This window comes from Chironomus tepperi, unplaced genomic scaffold (genome assembly GCF_022539635.2).
Source record: "Chironomus tepperi strain 1889 unplaced genomic scaffold, CSIRO-AGI_Ctep_v1 contig_13, whole genome shotgun sequence".
In the NCBI taxonomy this organism is placed as follows: Eukaryota; Metazoa; Arthropoda; class Insecta; order Diptera; family Chironomidae; genus Chironomus; species Chironomus tepperi.
Genome location: NW_027226135.1, coordinates 566,499 through 586,259, shown reverse-complemented (window position 1 = coordinate 586,259; position 19,761 = coordinate 566,499). Strand labels below are relative to the sequence as shown.

The 19,761-nt window shown below is 32.7% G+C and overlaps 3 protein-coding genes across 3 annotated transcripts; 1 reads left to right on the top strand and 2 right to left on the bottom strand.

Annotated features, from left to right (window-relative positions):
- Window positions 1–8,261: 8,261 nt before the first annotated feature.
- On the top strand, window positions 8,262–12,093 carry TBC1D5 (TBC1 domain family member 5). Its single transcript, XM_070639759.1, has 3 exons — window positions 8,262–8,522; window positions 8,583–9,425; window positions 10,970–12,093. The coding sequence occupies exons 1-3, from the start codon at window positions 8,368–8,370 to the stop codon at window positions 11,913–11,915; spliced, it is 1,944 nt and encodes a 647-aa protein (XP_070495860.1). The 5' UTR covers window positions 8,262–8,367; the 3' UTR covers window positions 11,916–12,093.
- LOC139090080 (uncharacterized) lies at window positions 11,986–14,035 on the bottom strand. Its single transcript, XM_070639770.1, has 4 exons — window positions 13,965–14,035; window positions 13,814–13,913; window positions 12,382–12,770; window positions 11,986–12,316 (listed from the first exon to the last, which is right to left on the bottom strand). Exons 1-4 carry the CDS (start codon window positions 13,969–13,971, stop codon window positions 12,096–12,098), a joined length of 717 nt encoding a protein of 238 aa, XP_070495871.1. The 5' UTR covers window positions 13,972–14,035; the 3' UTR covers window positions 11,986–12,095.
- A 2,297-nt stretch (window positions 14,036–16,332) lies between these two features.
- LOC139089620 (putative leucine-rich repeat-containing protein DDB_G0290503) lies at window positions 16,333–19,016 on the bottom strand. Its single transcript, XM_070639204.1, has 2 exons — window positions 18,876–19,016; window positions 16,333–17,659 (listed from the first exon to the last, which is right to left on the bottom strand). The coding sequence occupies exons 1-2, from the start codon at window positions 18,890–18,892 to the stop codon at window positions 16,333–16,335; spliced, it is 1,344 nt and encodes a 447-aa protein (XP_070495305.1). The 5' UTR covers window positions 18,893–19,016.
- Between the last annotated feature and the right edge of the window lie 745 nt (window positions 19,017–19,761).

Below are 19,761 nucleotides of genomic sequence, written 5' to 3'. Positions count from 1 at the left end.
TCCGCATTACTATGTGGAGGCGCCTATTGGACTTTTTTAGTCTGATTACTTCGGGAGTGAAACGTATCTTGCATTCCTAATTAATACGTTACAATGATACAGTTGGTATGGCAACTAAGGTTTCTCAATGCTGAGACCAAGTTTTCTCGGGTATTCTCGGTCTCCATTCCTTTCTCGAGATCGAAACTTCGGGAAATCTAATTGATAAGGTGGTGTTCCTGTTTTGTACCTTAATCGGAAAAATCGAACCTGTGTTACGACGGCTCAGTGGTGAGACCGGATAGTGGTCTCTTATCCTTATCCTTTAAGCAGACTCAATCTCGGGTTATCCTCCCTAATCCTATCTTAGGGACTAGATTAATCATGGTACTATATAACAAAAGTTAATTTGACTTCGAGCTGTGCTAGGTAACTTAGGTTTGGGACAGAGTTAGGGTAGACGGAGTACATTAGAATTGTTCTGTTTACCCTAGTAGATTCAGTGAGGATTCCCAGGAGCCGTTGTAAGAGAAGTATCCTTAGATATCCATGTTTACTTGTAAGATAGTGTAGTAAACCTCAGGTAGGTTAAAAAACCAATTCTAGTATCCCCTAACAGGCAAAGAGACCACTTTTAGGTATCATAGTGGTCTTTCAGTACCATGAGTGTATAATCTATGCCTGTTGAGGATTAACATGATCAAAAGCATCAAAAGATCTTTGACATCATCATCAAAACTAAATCTTAACCATCCAGTTCATAAAAGTCTTACTCTACTCCATAAAAAGAGACAAACATCCTCAACAGTCCATAAATAACAAAAAGGAAATGATCCACGACTTAATGTGATGAATGAAGATCAGCAGTAATAAAATTGACATAAATTTAGTCATCATAAATCTCATAAAAAAGCGTTTCGAAACGTCCAATAAAAAAAAATGCAGGCACAAAATCACGTTATCATAAAGATTGCATTTAAAACTTGATCAGCACATGATTTATCTCACAACCACCAACATGCATTGCCGTAATTATTTTGGCTATGAAGTCTTCCAATCCGACCTTCAATTGTCGACGTCATTCACAATGTGGAACAGCAACAATGCTGCAATGTCAATATATTCAGCCTTACATGCACGGATGTCAATAACCCGAATGGGATAATACAGCATATCCATAAATACGCAATGTTGCAATAAAGAGAAATTTTCTTTTTTACTTGAATTTCGCCTACTAATTGAGGTTAAAAAGAGACTTTATTACTGTTTAATATCAACAACATATCGACTGAGTTCTTTGCCGGCCGCTAAAAAAAATCTTTTTTTTTTATTATTCCTTCTTTCAAGGTCGGCAAGCACGAGTGTTGCAAAAAAATATTACATCATTGAGTATGGTTGTGGGATTGAGGTATTGTGGATTAGACGCATTTATTGGGAGGAAGTGGATTTTGGTGTATGGAATTTGAGGTTGAAGGAGAAGATGGATTGGATTATTTTAGATTCTGGACATGAGACATATCCATGGCATATCCAAGAAGAGGGCAGTGGGTTGGAATTCAAACCTCTTTTTTGAACCAGTCAGCATTATGGCTTTGAACAGTAATGTGGAAATGTCAAATGTGCTTTTGTAGTATCCAAGTCGGAGCATGGTTCCGGTGAGTATGTAAGCAATTGTACCAGGTGAACAAAACCCAAATGTATAGCTAGTCAATTTGCATACAATTTTCTAGTTCTTAAGCATTATTATCGACTTTTGTGCCATGATTCACAACACTGAGCGACTAACTTGGCAGAACTAGCCGGCTTTGAGTTAGGTCATGGATCACAGTTGATCCAAACGGCCAGAGCAGCAAATTAACTAACTAAAAATGACCAACTGATGCTACACCATAAGAATATCCAATTTATAAACCAAAAACCCCATTAAATGTTGCATCAGTGTCTCAGTGCATGTATCCACATAAATAATTAATAATTCGTTTAAAAAATGATTCAATATTGAGTATTCTGTAAGAACAGCTAAAAAAGAGATATTGAGATTAATTATCTTAAAGACTTAATGAATTTTACACTGAGATTTACACGCAAAATTGTAATTTTTGATGATATTCACTTTTGAGTTGGGAACAGAATTAGCAGAACTCCATTTATGAGACCAACTCGACTGAAGTCCGAGTTCAATGGAATCAAGAGGAGTCAGACTTTGGAGCTCGATTTGTAGTCCAACTCCCAGAGTCCTGTCAACTCTGGATGGGAATATCTTATTAATCAGAGCTTGAAGTCGACTCGACTTGACTTCGAGCTCTGTTACTAATGAAGTCATGGAATGTGTGCTGTTGATTAAGACAGTAGCTTAAGTTGACTGATGAAGGGTTAACAACCCCGCTTTCGAATATTTTCCATCAACTGCATGCTGACATTAACAGTTCAAGATGATTTCATGTTCTTACAAACCCTTAATTGACTTCTTATGCACAGTTGCATGTTTTGTTTACACAATTTGATCTTACATCTAGGTCAGTTGTGCAAGATTCCTTCATATTGACTTGATATTTCAACATCAACACCCATTATACCCCTTAAGCATATCCCAATAATCCAATTTAATTTCCATCCATAAAATAAGAGATTAAAATAATTCAACTCCGTCCAAAAAGTTCAAGGAGTTCCGATTTCGCAAAAAAAAAAAAATTCTGGGTGAGATAATAAGCCAGCATAAAAAAAAAGATTCAACCTCTGAAAAGACACAGGCAAGGTCAGTCGGAGAAATTTCATGGCCTTTCAACCGGTTTGAAATATTAAAAAAAAATTTCTCTTCTTTTATTAAGTTTACTGCTGTTGGTCAGTGATTAATTCGACTACATTTTATGAGCTTTTTGGATAATAAAGGAATTGGAAATTGGAAATCATATCGACAAGCACATAATTAAGGCAGAACATAAAAGGAATATTCAGAACTGTTGAATTCACAGCTTTTGACTTAAGGGATTTATGGAAATGTTGTACTTAATTACTCACTGGAACCAGGAGCGTAGCCAGGGGGGCCATAGCGGGCACGAATCCCCATCCAAGACCAGTAACGGCTCTTTAAAAAAAAATTCTGGCTACATCCCTTACTGGAACCATATGGAGTCTAGGGTTCTATAAAATGCCTTCCATCTGACTATACCATATGACTCAGTCCTGGGCTGCTTGAACCCAAATCTTTAAAAAATAAAGATTTAAAAATTTATCTAAAATTTGTATGGAGTTTCCGACTTTTTGGGACATTGAGGATTTTTGGGGACACAGCAGCAAAGTTGAAAATCTAAGCAGCGTCCTTTTATAACCGAGAGGAACCTCAGTCTGAAAACACTAGCCATCATGGTGGCATGCAGGATTTTTGACAATGTAAAGAGGTTCTAGAGACTATATGGCAGCACGTGGATTAGATAACACCTTGATCTGGCTATTTTATTGACTTACTGCTTTGTAAAATACTGTTACTTAAGAATAAAAGTTGATTATTGTTCTCTTTCTACAAAAATGTTAATATTTATTTTAATAGCTATGCTGACTATTACTTTAACAACCAGTTAGTCTTGATAGCTTCAGCTACTCAGCTACTGAATTATGTATTGACATTTTTGTTAATTAAATTTCTATTTTTGAAGTGTTTTTAAGAACAATCAACTTTTATTCATGAATTAATTAATCAAAAGCATACATTCCACGTCTTCATTAGTAAGCGAGCTCGAAGTCAATTTGAGTCAACTTCAATCATATCGACTTCAAGCTCTGATTAATAAGATATTCCCAACCAGAGTTGGCAGGACTCCGGGAGTTGGACTACAATTGAACTCAAATCGAACTGGAATCCATTGGATTCGGACTTCAATCTTAATAGAAGGATTCAGGCTTAACCTAAATCCAACGGTCATGCGGTCTACATCGTGTGCTTTTCAAATGAACTAAGGTAGATTATCTGATAAATTTTGATCATTTTGGTAAATTTTTGACTTTTGGGTAGCTGACGTCACTATAAATGTAATAAAGAACTACTAGTGACCCCCAACAGACATAAAGACTGCTTTTAGGTACCGTAGAGGTCTTTCTGTATCATAAAACCATTCTCTTTGCCTGCACAGATGTACCCAACTTCACATTCAACTTGGTGTCAAGTGATCTTTCCGAGAAATTATCTTTTAAATATCCAAGTATATCCATTAAGGCATTTATTGATAATAATTTGTGTAAAATAGCAAGTTAATGTTTTAAGCCAGCCCTTTGATGGCACCAAGCAGCTCATCATGTCACAATAAAAAATATTTTAATAAACATGCGAATTTGACTCAAGCTGATTTCAATGCCGCATAGCAACGAAGATGTAATTATGGCAAAAAAACTGTTTTTTTTTTTTACTTCTTCTTCTTTTTTTTATCATGCAATGAATATTAATTAAAGATTAATAAAAATTATTATTTAAATAAAGTTTAAAATTTTCATTTTTCAAGGTTAATTGTTGAATTGACATTTAAATTATTTCGGAAGATCGATTGCACTATATCGGAAGTGAAACTATTTTTGGAAATTTTATTAAAGGAATTATTGAATTTTAAATTTAATATTTTTTAAATTGTTTGATTTTAAAAATTTTAATTTGAATTTTTGATCTAATTTTTTTTATTTAATAGAAATTATTTTTAAAATTGGAAAAATTAAATGGAAAAATAAGTTAATATTAGTGAATTTAAAGTTCATCATTTAAATAAGTTTTAAATTTAATGGAAAAAAATTTAAATTCAGTTTATTAATTTTAAGTACAAATTAAAATATGAACCTTGAATTATTTCATTTTTTAAATTTCAAATTTCAACAAAAACTTTAATTTAAATTTTATTTTAAATGACGCAAACTTCGATTTTGTTAATTTAAATTTACATTCAAATTAAATTTCGTCTTTTTAGCGCATTTTTGAAACTTGTTTTCAAAAAGGTAGCTTAATAATGCACTTTGTTCGTTCGTTCGTTCGTTCGGTCGGTCGGCTGGAACGCGAGATCTCAAGAACTAGACATCGTAGAAAGCTCAGGATTGTTTTAATAGCTCAGTTCCATCGATTTATTGGGTTATCGGTCATTTAGAAGTTTCAAATCAACGCATAAATACTATAATTAACAGTTTTTCTTTTTCATATACAACAACAACAAAAACAACAACACGTTTTTTCATTGTTTTACAGTGTTTTTCAATGTTTGTCGATGTTTTTACAGTGTTTACTGCACAATGTTTGATTTTTTTTTGACCGTTATAAGGTTTGAATTATGAAAATCTGTTAAATGATGAAGTTCTTAAATTTGTGGAAGTTTTATATGGATCTTGTTTTTAAGATTTGAAAGTGACTTGGATCTTACTGGATCTTGGTTTTTAGGTTTGGAAGTTACCTGTATCTTACTGGATCTAGGTTTTTATATCTGAAAGTGACCTGGATCCTACCGGATCTCGTTTTGTGGGTCGGGAAGTAAACTGGAACCTACTGGATCTTGTTTTTGAGGTCTGGAAGTGACTTATTAATCAATTACTGATCGCTGGGACAAAAATGCGCTTAAGTCCCTCGATCAATAACACGAGGACTTTTGTAATTTTTTTAATTTTAAATCTTTTGTTTGTCAATTTTATCATTTAAAATTTAAAAAAATGCTTTAGATTTTTAATGAAATTTGAATTTGAGATTGAATTTTTGTTTTATAAATTTTTTTTTCTTTTAAATTTAATTTTATTTAAATTCTTTGGAAAATTTTGAATTGATTTTGGATTTCAATTTTTCATAACCTTGATAGTTTTTATTTTAAATTTTAATATGAATTTTTCGACGTTTAAATTGAATTTTAAAAAATGTAACTTGAATCAATTAACATTAAATTTGAAAAAAGATTCAACTTTCAATTCTTAAACTTTTGATTAGAATTTTTTCAAATTTAAAATATATTTTTTTGAATTCTTTTAATTTTCACATCTGTGTCAAGTTCTTAAATTTTTCAGTATTTATAAAACTTTGATTTTAATTCCCAAAAAATTTTAATTTTATTGTAGAAATTTTTGCAATTTTATTCTTTATTTTAGTTTTAAATTTAAATTTTTTTTTCAAAAATTTTAAGTTCTAAATTTAAACATTTTTCAAAATTATGTTTGAAAACTGTTATGAATTTTAATTTGTATTTTTAAAAAATTAGTTTATTCTCTCAAAATTTAATTTCAACTTTATAATAATTTTTTTTTCAAATTATAAAATTCAATACAATAATTCAATAAGAATCCCGAAAAATTTTTAAAAATTAAAATAAATAAATTTCTCACCTTTTATTTTAACAATTTCTTGAAGAAATTTAGAATTAGTCACTGTTTATTATTTTATTATTTTTTAAGTTTTAACTTATTTTCAAAAAATTTTTAAGTTTTTTTATTAGAATTGAACTCTAATATTTTATTAGTTTAATCACTAGACCAGTCAATGGCTGTCACTAAACTGATTTCAAATATCTAACATCAAAAAAGAAGAAAACAAAAAAAAAATTCACAATTTTCAATTCATAAAAAAAAAAATTAATTAATTTTTAAGTATTTTCAAATATTTTTTAAACTTGAATTTTTGTCAACACCCCAAAAAAGAAACTTGTTGACTTGCTCAAAGCATCAAGACTCGGTTTATCGGTCCGACTTGCTGAACGACTGCTTATAGACTGTGACAATATCCTTACAATTGAACTGTAATCATGCCTGACTGACTGACTTAATTTATTTCTTCTTTTTTACTCTTTTTTTTCAACTTCTCACTTCCAATTTTTTATTGTTCCTTGATCTGCTCACCGACTAGACTCAAGCATGCATGCTGCATACATCCATAGGACTTAGATATTATCGGACCATAAATTGACTTTGGTCATCAGCACGTGCATTTTTGCCGAAAAAGTTGCTTGCATAATTGACTTTTGTTTATGTTTTCATTGGTAGATCATTAACCTGTACTGTTGGACATGAACAAGTTTTGAGGCACAAATGGATTATGGCTCTTATCGCTGCTGCTAATTGCTGGCAAATGATCTATTGGATATGATTGACATTCCTTAGGGCAGGGGCAAATTAGGGCTGAAAACAAATTGAAAAATCAAAATATTGAAAAAAATTAAAAAGTTTAAAAAATTTTAGAAAATTTAAAAATTGAAAAAATAAAAAAAAAAAATATATTGAAAAAATTAAGAAAAAATTAAAAAAAAAAAAAATTAAAATTAAATAAAAAAATTGAAAAAATTGAAAAAGTTAAAATTTTGAAAAAAATGAAAAAATTGAAAAATTTAAAAAAAATAAAAAATTGAAAAAATTAAAAAATTGAAAAAATAAGAAAAACTAAAAAATGGAATAAATGAAAAAATTGAAAAAATGTAAAAAACAAAAAAAATTAAAAATTGAAAAAAAAATTGAAAAAAAAAATTGAAAAAATTGAAAAATTAAAAAAAAAAATTGAAAAAATTAAAAAATTAAAAAATTAAAAAATTAAAAAATTAAAAAATTAAAAAATTGAAAAAATTGAAAAAATTGAAAAAATTGAAAAAATTTAAAAAATTGAAAAAATTGAAAAAATTTAAAAAATTGAAAAAATTTAAAAAATTTAAAAAATTAAAAAATTGAGAAAAAAATTTAAAAAATTGAAAAAATTTAAAAAATTGAAAAAGAAAAAATTAAAAAAATTGAAAAAAATTTAAAAAACTGAAAAAAATTTCAAAAAAGTTGAAAAAAAAAAAAAATTGAAAAAAATTGAAAATATTGAAAAAATTTAAAAAAATCAAAATTTAGAAATTTTATAGATTGAAAAAATTGAAAAAATTGAAAAAATTGAAAAAATTAAAAAAATTAAAAAAATTGAAAAAATTGAAAAAATTGAAAAAATCAAAGAAAAATTGAAAAAAATTAAAAATTGCAAAATTTAGAAATTTTAAAAATTAAAAAATTGAAAAAAATATTAAAAAATTAAAAAATTGAAAAAAATTAAAAAACTGAAAAAAATTAAAAAACTGAAAAAAATTGAAAAATTACAAAATTGAAGAAAAAAATTAAAAAATTAAAAAATTTGAAAAAGTTGAAAAAATTGAAAAAATTCCCATCAAAATCTCAACATTAAGTTTCAAAAGCTCACCTTACAAGTTTCAAACTTCCAAAACTAAATAACGGTCAAAATAAATTCAAACCCCTTTTCCGGGGGTACGCAACTTTAAAATGTTTACAAGAAAGAAAGTTTCAAAATACACAAAAAAAGAAAAAAAAAATTGATTCATTTATTTTTACATGAGATTACTAAGTAAATAGACATAATAAGCTAATCAGCACATCCAGTCACAATAGTCAAAGTCATCAGTCATGGATCTAAACAGCTGGGAGATTGTCGAATCATCAAATAATGATGAAAATATCCAAAATGATAACAATTTAAGCGATGACAATAAGGATGACAATCACATTAGTCATCTGCACCGCAGCAGCAGCCGTTATGGCCAAAATGTTAAGAACTATGAGTAAGTCTACCCAAAAAAAAGTGAAAATTTCAATATTTCATAATCAATTCCAATTTCCAGAACAGAATGGCGTGACCTGTGCATGATGATAGCCACAGAACCCGACCTTAAGAAGCTCCGTACAATCTCAATATCCGGTGACCTTAAAGTATCAAAATTCAGATCTGTCATATGGAATGTATTACTCGGTGGATTATCAAATGATCCACAAAATTGGATAGAGGAACGTAAAGAACAAAGGAACAAGTATCGTGACCTAAAAAAAAAGTTCATTTTAGATCCAGCAAGTCTTCGTGTCGTCGAGGAAAAGGACAATCCACTGTCACAATCCAAAGACAGTTTATGGAATCAGCACTTTTGTGATACGGAACTGCGGAACGTAATTCATCAGGATGTCGTCCGTACCAACCCGAATGTTGACTATTACCGGACGGAAAGTGTACAGGAAGTCATGATCAATATCCTGTTCTGTTATGCCCGACAATATCCATTAATCTGTTACCGTCAAGGTATGCATGAGATATTGGCACCGCTCATCTTTGTCATGCATTGCGATCATCAAAGTCTTGGTCATATCCAGGAGGAAACGACAATTAATTTAGATCCAATATTGCTGACTGTCTTAGATCCAGGACACATCGAAGAGGATTCTTATCATTTATTTAGTCACCTGATGAACAGCCTTGAACTATTTTATCGTGTTAATGACATGACAATATCCGAAAGTGGACAGCTGTCGAATATCCCGAAGGAAGACAGTCCAAAAAAGGATCCAAAAAAGAGCTCGGAAATTGAAGTTGTACATCAACTTAACATGGTTAGGGATAAGATATTTGCCAAGTATGATCTGCACTTGCACAATCATTTTTTGAAATTGGAGATACCGTTGGCATTGTTTGGAATGTAAGTATGGATGCAGAGTTGGAAAACAGGTTCCTATGACAAGCAAAAAACTGTACAAATTCTTGACAATTTTTCTTTTAAAAACCGTACAAATTCCTGATACATTATCTTCCAAAACCGTACAAATTCTTGAAAATTTATTCTTGATAATTTTTCTACCAAAACCATACAAATTATCAAGAATTTGTACGGTTTTGGAAGAAAAATTGTCATGAATTTGTACGGTTTTTGACTGTCACAGGCACCTGTGTTGCAACTCTGGCTATGGAACTATGAAATAAGTGATTATGTTGTAAAAAATTTAATTTAATTGGTTGTGTTGGAAGTGCAGATGGTTATTTTTGAGTAATTTCATTCAATTTATGGCTGTATTTCCTAATACAAGTTGAATAGCACAAGTCGGTTGAGTGATCATCAATCTGGCAACATGCTAGCGTGATTCATGCTAGTCTGGGGTGGGATACGTATCTCGACGTAGATCTACATCTACACTAAACCAGCGTGCCACTTTACTAGTATATTCTTTAGAATAGTTGTAGGGTGAATCTTTAACGTGTTCTTAAGTGTATCTGGAAGTATTTAGGTGTTCCTGGTTGTATCTAAGTATACTTGGGTGTTCCTGAGTGTCCCTAGTGTACTTTAGTGTTTTTGGATGTTACTGGATATACCTGGGTGTTTATTGATGTTCCTAAGTGTTCCTAGGTATTTTTAAGTCAATCCAAAGTGTACTTAGGTGCAAATAAGTATTCCTGATTGTATTTAGGTGTACCTGGGTGTTGTTGGGTTACTAACTTATTTACTTACTGGAACAATGCTCCGACTTGAAGCCTAGGTTATTACCAAAGGCCTTTCGTCTGACTCTGTGGTGTTCTTGGATGTCCATAGTTATATCTGCGTATATCTAGGTGTGCCAGGGTGTATCTGGAATTATCTGGAAGAATTTAGATGTATCTGGATGTTCATGGTTATACTTACATGTTTCTGGGATTATCTGGATGTTCTTAGGTATTTTTAGGTTTATCTTGGTGATCTTGGTACACTTGGGTGAAGATGGATGTATCTGGTTTTATCCTGGTGATCCTAGTAGGTGGACCTTTATGTATCTAGCTGTACATGAATTTATCTGTATGTACCTGAGTGTATCTTTGTGTACGTGGGTGTACTTAGGTCTACCTGGGTGTATTTAAGTGTACTTAGATTTAACTAGGTTTTCCTGGGTGTTCCTACGTGTACTTAGGTGTTCTTAAGTGTTCCGAGGTTGTCCTTGGGTGTTCATAGATGTACCTGGGTGTTCTTAGGTATTCCAGAGTGTACATGCCGAGTCTATTATATATAAAAATATGTTATATCCAAATAATATCCAGAAATTGTCTAGTTCTAACCTCTTTCATGTCAATTTGGGTAGCAAAAGTGCAGATTCTTGATCTTATAAACTTTAATTCCATCAAAATTGACCATACCTTCCACACCAATCAACACAACATCTAGTCACCCTTCAATTAACATCAAATTAATCCACAACAATATGTTCTCTTTATTTCCAGACGTTGGTTACGCTTACTATTTGGCCGTGAATTCAACTTATTAGATTTGCTCATTTTATGGGATGCAATTTTTGGCATCGGAGATAATTTAAAATTTACATATTATATTGTTGTTGCAATGCTTACACATATTAGAGATAAATTATTAACGAATGACTATACGACATGCCTTACAATATTAATGAGATATCCATCAAATGCTGATGTATCACTTATCATACGTCATGCACTTTATATGTGTGAACCTGACAAGTATGAATGTCCACCAAAAGCATTTGTATATCTTGTTAATAATTTAAAACAGCGACCAACTGGAATACCGCGTGGATATCAACAGCCGTCGACAATGTCACGTGCGTCAATGCCAAAAATGCCATCACCAAGGAAACTTAGTGACGATGTCCGACGTGAAGCTGCAAAAAGCAATCGAAAATCACAAAATGATGATGGTGTTGTTGATGGATATTCACTGGATGATCCAGAGATCCTTAAAATGGAACTACAAGACAGCTATGGCATTATGTCTGTGTCTAGGATCAAATTATTACAATATCTGTCAATATTAAGGAAATACATTCCCGGCAATCAAATTGATGAACTTCATCAGACACTCGATGGCATTGAGGAACTGTGTTCCTTATTAAAGCCAAAATATCAATATTTAATGGATGAATGTGGACCAATTGAGACAGCATGTGAAGCTGATGATGATGAGGATGATGTCCTTAATGTTCCATCCACATCGTCTACAACAACAAAGAAATTAAGTCATAATCCATACTATGAATTGCCAAGTAATCGTGTGACTAAGCTGGCAAGTCAATTACTTCAAAAGAATCGTCGTGAAGTTGAAATGGAAGTGATTAAGCCGGTTGTTGGTAGAACTGAAAATTTAGGACAAATTCCACAAAAGAATCCAGTCGGTGATCGACGTAATTCAGACTGATACTATTTGAGTCTTCATTGTTAAGTTAGTTTAGTGACTGCTGTGGATTAACATCCATAAATGTTGCATATTGTTGACTAAAAAATTTCAGATTTATTTTTTCATGTATTTAAAGTCCTTTATATGATTTATTCTATACATTTATAATCATGTCAATAAAATAATTATAAATCATGTCCTTTATGTCTTGACAAATAGTTCATAACGTTCGGTACGAATTTCGATGCCATTAAAGGTTCCATAGAAGATTCCATCTTTGTAGGCATATCCAATAATGACATTTGTGTCATGCTTGGCTCTCGCAATGTATTGATCCATTTGCTGTACCCCATCATAGCCACTTCCACCAACTACAGCATTTTCAGGCCATCCTGACTTTTTAATGAATCTTACCCATTCAACTGTGGATTTAATTGAGATTATTTGAGGTAAATATTGGAAATAACTCAAGATTCAACAGACTTACATCCAGGTGATACCAATTTTTCAGGTTTCGGCTTCAATGCTTCACCATTTGATTCCAATCTGACAAGAACCTCATAAGTCTTTACAGCAAGTTCCTTCGAATCAAATGGAACATAAGCAGATTTATGTGATGGATGTAGTTTGCCAGGAATTGTCAAGAATAAATATTTAGCACGTGCTACATATAAAGTCTCTCCATCCTCTGCACGTCCACCAATTACGGCATTTTTTGGAACATCTCCATTGCTTGCTTCAATCCATATAAAGTTCACATCGTTGACCAGAACCTCGAAGTTATCTAAAGAATATTCCTTGCCGTCGTAGCATATACGAATAGACTTGAGATCGGATGATACTTTTCCTGGGATTAAGTCTCTCATGAATTTAGCTCTGGAAGTGGAAATTATTGGAAGTTTGAGAAATTGTTGCTGTTTTTCATGGTCTTATGTAAGCTAAACAGAGTAGAAGATACAAGTAGCATGTATATTATTCTCATCTGATCAGGGATGCAGCCAGACATTAGGCAGAAGGGCATCCTCTCCCCTAAATATGAAACCCAATAAATTAGCAGTTTTTTAGATATTTCTTCGAAAAATTCCAGCAAATTAAATAATTTCGTCCAAAAAATAGACGGATGTCCAACTTCGCAGGGTTAGGCACTCATGATTAAGTAGTACTGTATTTACTGTACATTTTGAGTGAATTGGTAGAGATGGGGAGGGATAGGGAATGATAGGGAGGGATAGGGAATGACAGGAAGTGACAGAAAGTGACAGGGAGTGACAGGGAGTTGCAGAGAGTGACAGGAAGTGACAGGGAGTGACAGGAAGTGACAGGAAGTGACAGGGAGTTGCAGAGAGCAACATAGTGAGATAGGGAGTGATTGGAATGGATACAGAGTCATTAAAAGTAGATAAAGAGGCATAGGGACAGGATAGGGACAGGATAGGGACAGGATAGGGACAGGATAGGGACAGGATAGGGACAGGATAGGGACAGGATAGGGACAGGATAGGGACAGGATAGGGACAGGATAGGGACAGGATAGGGACAGGATAGGGACAGGATAGGGACAGGATAGGGACAGGATAGGGACAGGATAGGGACAGGATAGGGACAGGATGGGGAGGGATAGGGATACAGTACTTCACTTCTTGAGTGTCTAACCATTGTCAACTCCCTTTTTCCACCTCTTTTTGGACACAATTCTTCAGTTTTCTCTGATTTATTGAGAAAATCCTCTAAACCATCAACCCCATCTCCTCCCCTTCACCTCTAAATCAACCCCAGCACCAGCAATCACTAAAACAATTTACTTCAAATTTCTATCAATACTTAACAAAGCAACGGATTAAAAAAACCACAAAATGCTTCAAATTTTGACAACATCAGCACCAATACACAGAAAATCAAGCCTGCCTTCTTCTTCTTACCTTCCAATATAAAGATTATCATTGTTATGATCGACTGCAGCATTAACAAGTTGAGATTTATTAACTTTTCGATCAATTGGAACCCACAAAGCTTCTATACCTGAATAAAATGTGATTTAATAGACATTAATCCTCAATATTCTTAACTTACCAGTCATTTTAATTATAAAATTTTAAAATTGTCAAGAAGAAGCTTCAATCCGCTCTAAATCTCACAACGACTGTCAGGAAATGATCAAGAAATTCATAAAAACACACATTTGTGGAATTTGCAGCTGTATTGAGGAATAACAAACATAACTTTTGTTCATATTTGATAATTTTGAATTTTTCAGGTCTATTGTAATAAAATTTTAGAATTTTTGGGGATTTTATGGGATTATTTGGGGTATTTGGGGTTGATTATTGGATAATAAAGTGCTGGGTACAATTAGAATTGATACAAATTTAGGAGGAGGATGTCCAGAGTTGTCAGGTTCGACTCGACTAAAATCCGGATCCACTAGAGTCCTGCCAACTCTAAAAAATCCATCTGAGAGTCAAAACAGTCAATTTCTCACTTATTTCACCATTTTTAATTCTTAACAAAAATCTCAAAGCAGTCACTGCCATTAAAGGTTCCATAGAAAATTCCATCTTTGTAAGACTCCAACATTCAGAATCCAAAAGACTCCAGACATTAGACAGAGTCGGCAAGATTCCAATGTGAAGGCACATTCATTGGAATCCGGACTCCAATAAGGAGGCTCCTCCACTTTTTTTTGGGAACCGATAGTTGAAGCGCCTTTTTGGACTTTTGGAGTTCGGACACCAGACAAAAATACGTTTTGAATTTATTAATGTCCAGTATAATTAATGTGAGCTGTCTACAGACATTCTTTAAACGCGGCAATGGGCCCCCGTGCGCCCCAGCCAAGGAAGTAAGTAAAGAAGTATTAATTAATGTGACATCGACCAAAATTCAGGCTAGAATTCGCAGAACTCCATTTTAGAGTCCAGATTCCAAAAGTCCTACCACCTTCACCAGCAGAGACCGGACTGTCCAAAATCAAGTCATACCAACTCTGCCCATACTCTTAGTCCACATCACATTAATTAGACTGGACATTAATTACTAAAATCGTATTTTTGTTCATTCAAGAATGACAAAAACAAGCTTCAGATGTTCTTATCGGCCTACAAACAATCCACGTGCTCCTCATCGACGTAAACAAGTGCTCCAGAAATTTGGAACAGTTCTGAAATAAACAGCATCAAATGATTTTGATGAAAACGACCATAAGTCCATGATTGGCTGCATTTGACTCTTCTTATTCCTTCACAACCCTTTTTTATTTCAATAATATTTGCATATGCTGCACAAATGCATGTTGCATACGCAAATTTACGCAAGTGCATCTTGATGTATGAAACTTTATGATTGGTTGAATTGGAAGTGCTGAAATCAAGGTTGAATATAATTGCAATGAAGTTCAACAAGTAAAGATTAAAAGGAATAGAGATAGGTTGAATCAGAAGAGAATGTTTGGAAATTACTTAATGGTCAGATGGGGAGCAAGACATTGAAAATTAATCGGGACATTTCTAATACGGGAATCAAACCTGAACCTTCAAAAGGAAAATGTTCAATATTTAACCAAAATTCCAAAATTTTTATGGAGTTTTTGACTTCTTGAAAATCGGGACATTATGAGGCTTTGTCGTGATACAGCAGCAAGGCTGAAAAGTACAGCAGCGTCCCGGAAAAAATACAGCCTTACTTAAAGTCCGAGGTGAATATGATTTCATGTGAGATTTGGCATCAAAATTTGGCAGAACTCCATTTAAGAGCCCGACTCTACTGAAGTTTGATTCTATAGGACTCGAATGGAGTCGGACTTTGGAGTTCAGGAGAGTCTGATTCCCAGAGACCTATCAACTCTGTTCGGGACGATTTCAGAGTCACATCGACATCGTGCTGAATTTTGGATCAATTAATCAAAGAAATCCTGAATTTGATGTGTAGAAAGGAAAGCTAAAGTCAGAGTGTGGCTGTCTCAAAAACGACTGTAAATTTTTTTCAAAAAAAAATATTTTTGTCGATAAAATTCAAATTTTTTTTGACCGTTACTTATAATTTTCTTCGTAACGTAAATTTTCATTTTAAAATAAGTTGAGTTCGAATGTTTCTAATTTCTTCGACAATCAAATGTCGAAGAATTCGAATTTGAGACGGCCACACTCTGGCTAAAGTCTTTATTATTCAGTAGTTCTCGAAGGATAGAGACCTGCTTTATACGACTATAGGCTCACGTATGTCTTAGTCAAGGAAGTCAAGTCAAGATATCGATTTGTGATATTCAGGAAATTTTGTTTAATGATTTTGATGCAATACCTTACGTTGAGGGATGGAAGTGCCTAAAAATGCTATTTACAGCATTCTGTAATTTCCAAACATTCCCAAAATTCAACATTTTAATGTAAACTTTAACAACATTCTTTATTAAATTCCAACAATTCCCATCCCTTCCCAAATCTCATCAATCCTCAATTTTCAATGCTTTCATAATTTTTGTCAATTTTTCTTCAATTTTGCCAATTTTCTCCTCAAATTTCATTTCAAATCTGTTTATTACATGTTTAGACATTGCTATCAAGCTGTTTTTAGTATCCTCAATCTTTTCTTCAATTTCTTCAAACTTCAAGTTCGATGATGTCCTTAAATTGTTCAAATTGTCTTCTATAGCTTGTAATTTAGTGACTTGATTGATGTTGCTGTACTTAATACTCAAAATTGAGTTCTGAATGTCCAAAATTGTGTCATTAAGATTCGTCAATCTCTCATTAACGCCTGTAAATTTACTTGTGCATCTCATGACTGCATCCTTAATATTATTTTTGACACCTGACAATGTCTCGTTGAATGATGGACATTGAGGTTCAGATTTTGGAGATTGTGGCTTAAAATTGTCAATTTTATCGACATTTGATGAAAAATTTTGAGATTTTATGGATTCTGCAGGCACAATTGGCGATGCCGGTACTGAAGTTGTCAAAATTGTGTCCGGAACTGTCGAAATTTCCTCCAAAGATCGTTTCATTTGATCAGCTTGGAAGAACTGCAATTTTTGTTCAAAATAATTGACAAATTTTGACTTTTTTACTTCAATTTCCAGGACATTCAGCTTGTCCTTAAAGTCCACAGAATTCAAGCTTTTTGACTCAATTTCAAGCTTCCTGATTGTCTGGTCAATAGCCAAATAATCAGCATCATTACATCGCCCTATTGCTGACTTGATGAGTCCATGGATGGCCATAAAGTCATTCTCAATTTTCCAGTCAATGCAGCTATTGGAATCAAGGTACAGGAACCTCAACTTGACCAAATTATCAAAAACATTAAAGTCAATAAATGAAATTTTATTTCCACTCAAATGAATCAGTTCCAAATTGGAATTAAAGTCAAAAAGTCCATTTTCCAGCACATCCAATTGATTGTTATTCAAATAAAGTTCGACCAATTTTGGATGTGCTTTAAGATCCGATTGATGGACAACTTTAAGTCCACAATCAGAAATTTCAATTCCTTTAAGATTTTTAAAGACTTTTTCAAGTCCACGCGGGAAGTAAAAAGTCATTTTATTCGGAATGTACAGTCCAGTGACGTCATTGTTGGTGCCGTTGTTCAAGTGACTTCCTGTAATTTGGTCGATGTAGGCTGAATCGATTGTAAAGATGTTGACTGGATTCTGGACATGACAGTAATAAGTATTGTGGATTACAATCCAGCTTTGGGACTGAAATTGACATTGTAGAGTAACTGAGTCTGAGGTATCAAGATGTAGCATCGATAGAATCAGTAGCAGGCTAGATTAGAAAATTGGAATAAAAAAGGATTAAGTCAGCATTAATTGAATGAATTTTGCAAATCATTCTGGGATGATTGAGGACTTTGTTTACAAAATAGAAGCTGATTAAGCTGATTAAAAATTATGGAAAAATGCTAAAATTACTGAATTCGTAACAAATAATCAAAATTAGAGCTTAGTGCATAGATTTGTAACCTTTGAGCTGTAAATTTGCTAATTAGATTAAATTTTATGGATCAGTTAATATGACCCAGATAGCATAGGATGTAGAAAAGGAGAAGAATCCTGTTTATGGCTGGTTTTGCTATGAGTTTCATTAAATCTGGTCCTAAGCTAAATTCAAGCTCAGATTCTAGAGCCAAGCTCCCCTCGGGCCAGATTATATGAAATCCAGAATAAGTCCAGAATTAATCCAGGCTAACACCAACCTGGAACCGGATTTTTCGATATTTTTTAACCATTGTGCCTTTTTTGTCAATATTGGGATTATATGGATCCCAATTTGATCTCGGTTTTGACTTCATCTTAGTCAAAAATTTGTCAAAGTTGAGATATCGTGAGTCTATACCTGGGATACAATACTATAATACCAATTTCAAATAGTACAGATAGAATAATCATTCCTAAAGCCTAGAGCCTCGAAAACAGAGTTAATAGGACTCCATAATTTAAGGTGTCTTTCTTGGAATTCAGAGTTCGAACTCCTGTCAACTCTGGCCTAAAACAGTGAAAAAGTGCACAAATCCGACAAGATTTCCACTTCCCGAGCAACATATATGTAGAACATTCTACCACGGAGCTTTTCAGGTACCGCAAAAGCTTATTTATTAACCCAAAACAGAAACCGTCTTCATATGGTTGCCAAATAGTGATCGCTTCTGTATATTGTCAATAAAAGAGATTTAGTGGAGCTTTAAATTGTCCGTGGTGGATCGCTCGGGCTAAGATGAACCTCAGGTCGTTAATTAGAGTAACTGGAACTCCAAAATTTGGTTAATAAAGAGACAATGCTCCAAAAATTTGAATTTCACTCGAATTTGAGCCAATTTTTTTTCATACAAAAATCATAAAGCTCTCCTTAAAACTATGCCATAGCTGCCAATTCACTGTTAATTCTCAACTCATTATAAATGACCAAAATTTTGAGTAACTTCTCAATTTTTTCACATTTAGGGCACTAAAGAATTATCAAAATGGATGCTTTCGGCTCTTACTTGATCACTTTAGTCATATTTGCAGCACAAAAAATCACAATTTTTTTATCAATTTTCTTAATTATCTTGATCAATTGCTGAGCATTTAAGCATCAAAAGCTAATTTAAAACTGATTAAAGAGTGATTCGAATCCTGCATTTTTATGAAGCCATTTCCCTCTCACTCTCAACAAGTCTCCGTCAAGTTCCGAGAGAATAAATTTGCTCACAAATTTTATATACGACAAAAAATATGATTTTGTGTTTTTTGTAGCTACATATATAATGCAGAGTATGTAAAGGTTCAATGTGAAGGTTAATAAAAAAAAATCATTTTTGATATGAAATTTTTGTGGATTAAAGCAGGAACACGTGTTGCATACAAAAAAAATGGGTTAAAAAGGCGGGAATTGCAATACAAGTGCAATTAAGACTGTGCAACCCTTTTAATATTTGCATGTGCAATTTTACATGCACGCATATTTACGCAAGTGTATGATGCATTGTATACTGTGTACAGCATGTATATAGCATCTTGATTTCAATATGATTGGTCAGTAATTGTTGAATTGTTTGAAACATTGATGGACATTTTTTTAAAATTTCTTCTTTTTTCGCGAATGTGGATTGAAATTGAGGTCGATTTAATTGTTTTTATTCTGATGAAGTTGGTCCTGTAAAGCTCTGAATTAGAGGATTTAAATTGAAATTTAACGGAAATTATTATTATTAACACATTTAAATACTTCATTAATTTTACAATTTTCTATGAATAATTATTAAAAAACATATGAAATAGACTAATTAATGATGTTGCCTATACTAAAGGCGCATTTAAAATTCACAAAAATAAGATTTGGGAATATCCTTTTTAACCAGGTGCTGATAACAGGAGCCATTGTCTCCG

What these genes read in the sequence shown, in the direction of transcription:
- TBC1D5 (XM_070639759.1), top strand. Translation starts at nt 8,368, where the DNA reads ATGGATCTAAACAGCTGGGAGATTGTCGAATCATCAAATAATGATGAA. An exon ending in CAAAATGTTAAGAACTATGA is followed by an intron (nt 8,523 to 8,582) that starts GTAAGTCTACCC and finishes TCCAATTTCCAG; the next exon opens with AACAGAATGGCGTGACCTGT. An exon ending in CCGTTGGCATTGTTTGGAAT is followed by an intron (nt 9,426 to 10,969) that starts GTAAGTATGGAT and finishes CTTTATTTCCAG; the next exon opens with ACGTTGGTTACGCTTACTAT.
- LOC139090080 (XM_070639770.1), bottom strand. An exon ending in GATAATCTTTATATTGGAAG is followed by an intron (nt 12,771 to 13,813) that starts GTAAGAAGAAGA and finishes TTCCACTTCCAG; the next exon opens with AGCTAAATTCATGAGAGACT. An exon ending in AAAATTGGTATCACCTGGAT is followed by an intron (nt 12,317 to 12,381) that starts GTAAGTCTGTTG and finishes TTAAATCCACAG; the next exon opens with TTGAATGGGTAAGATTCATT.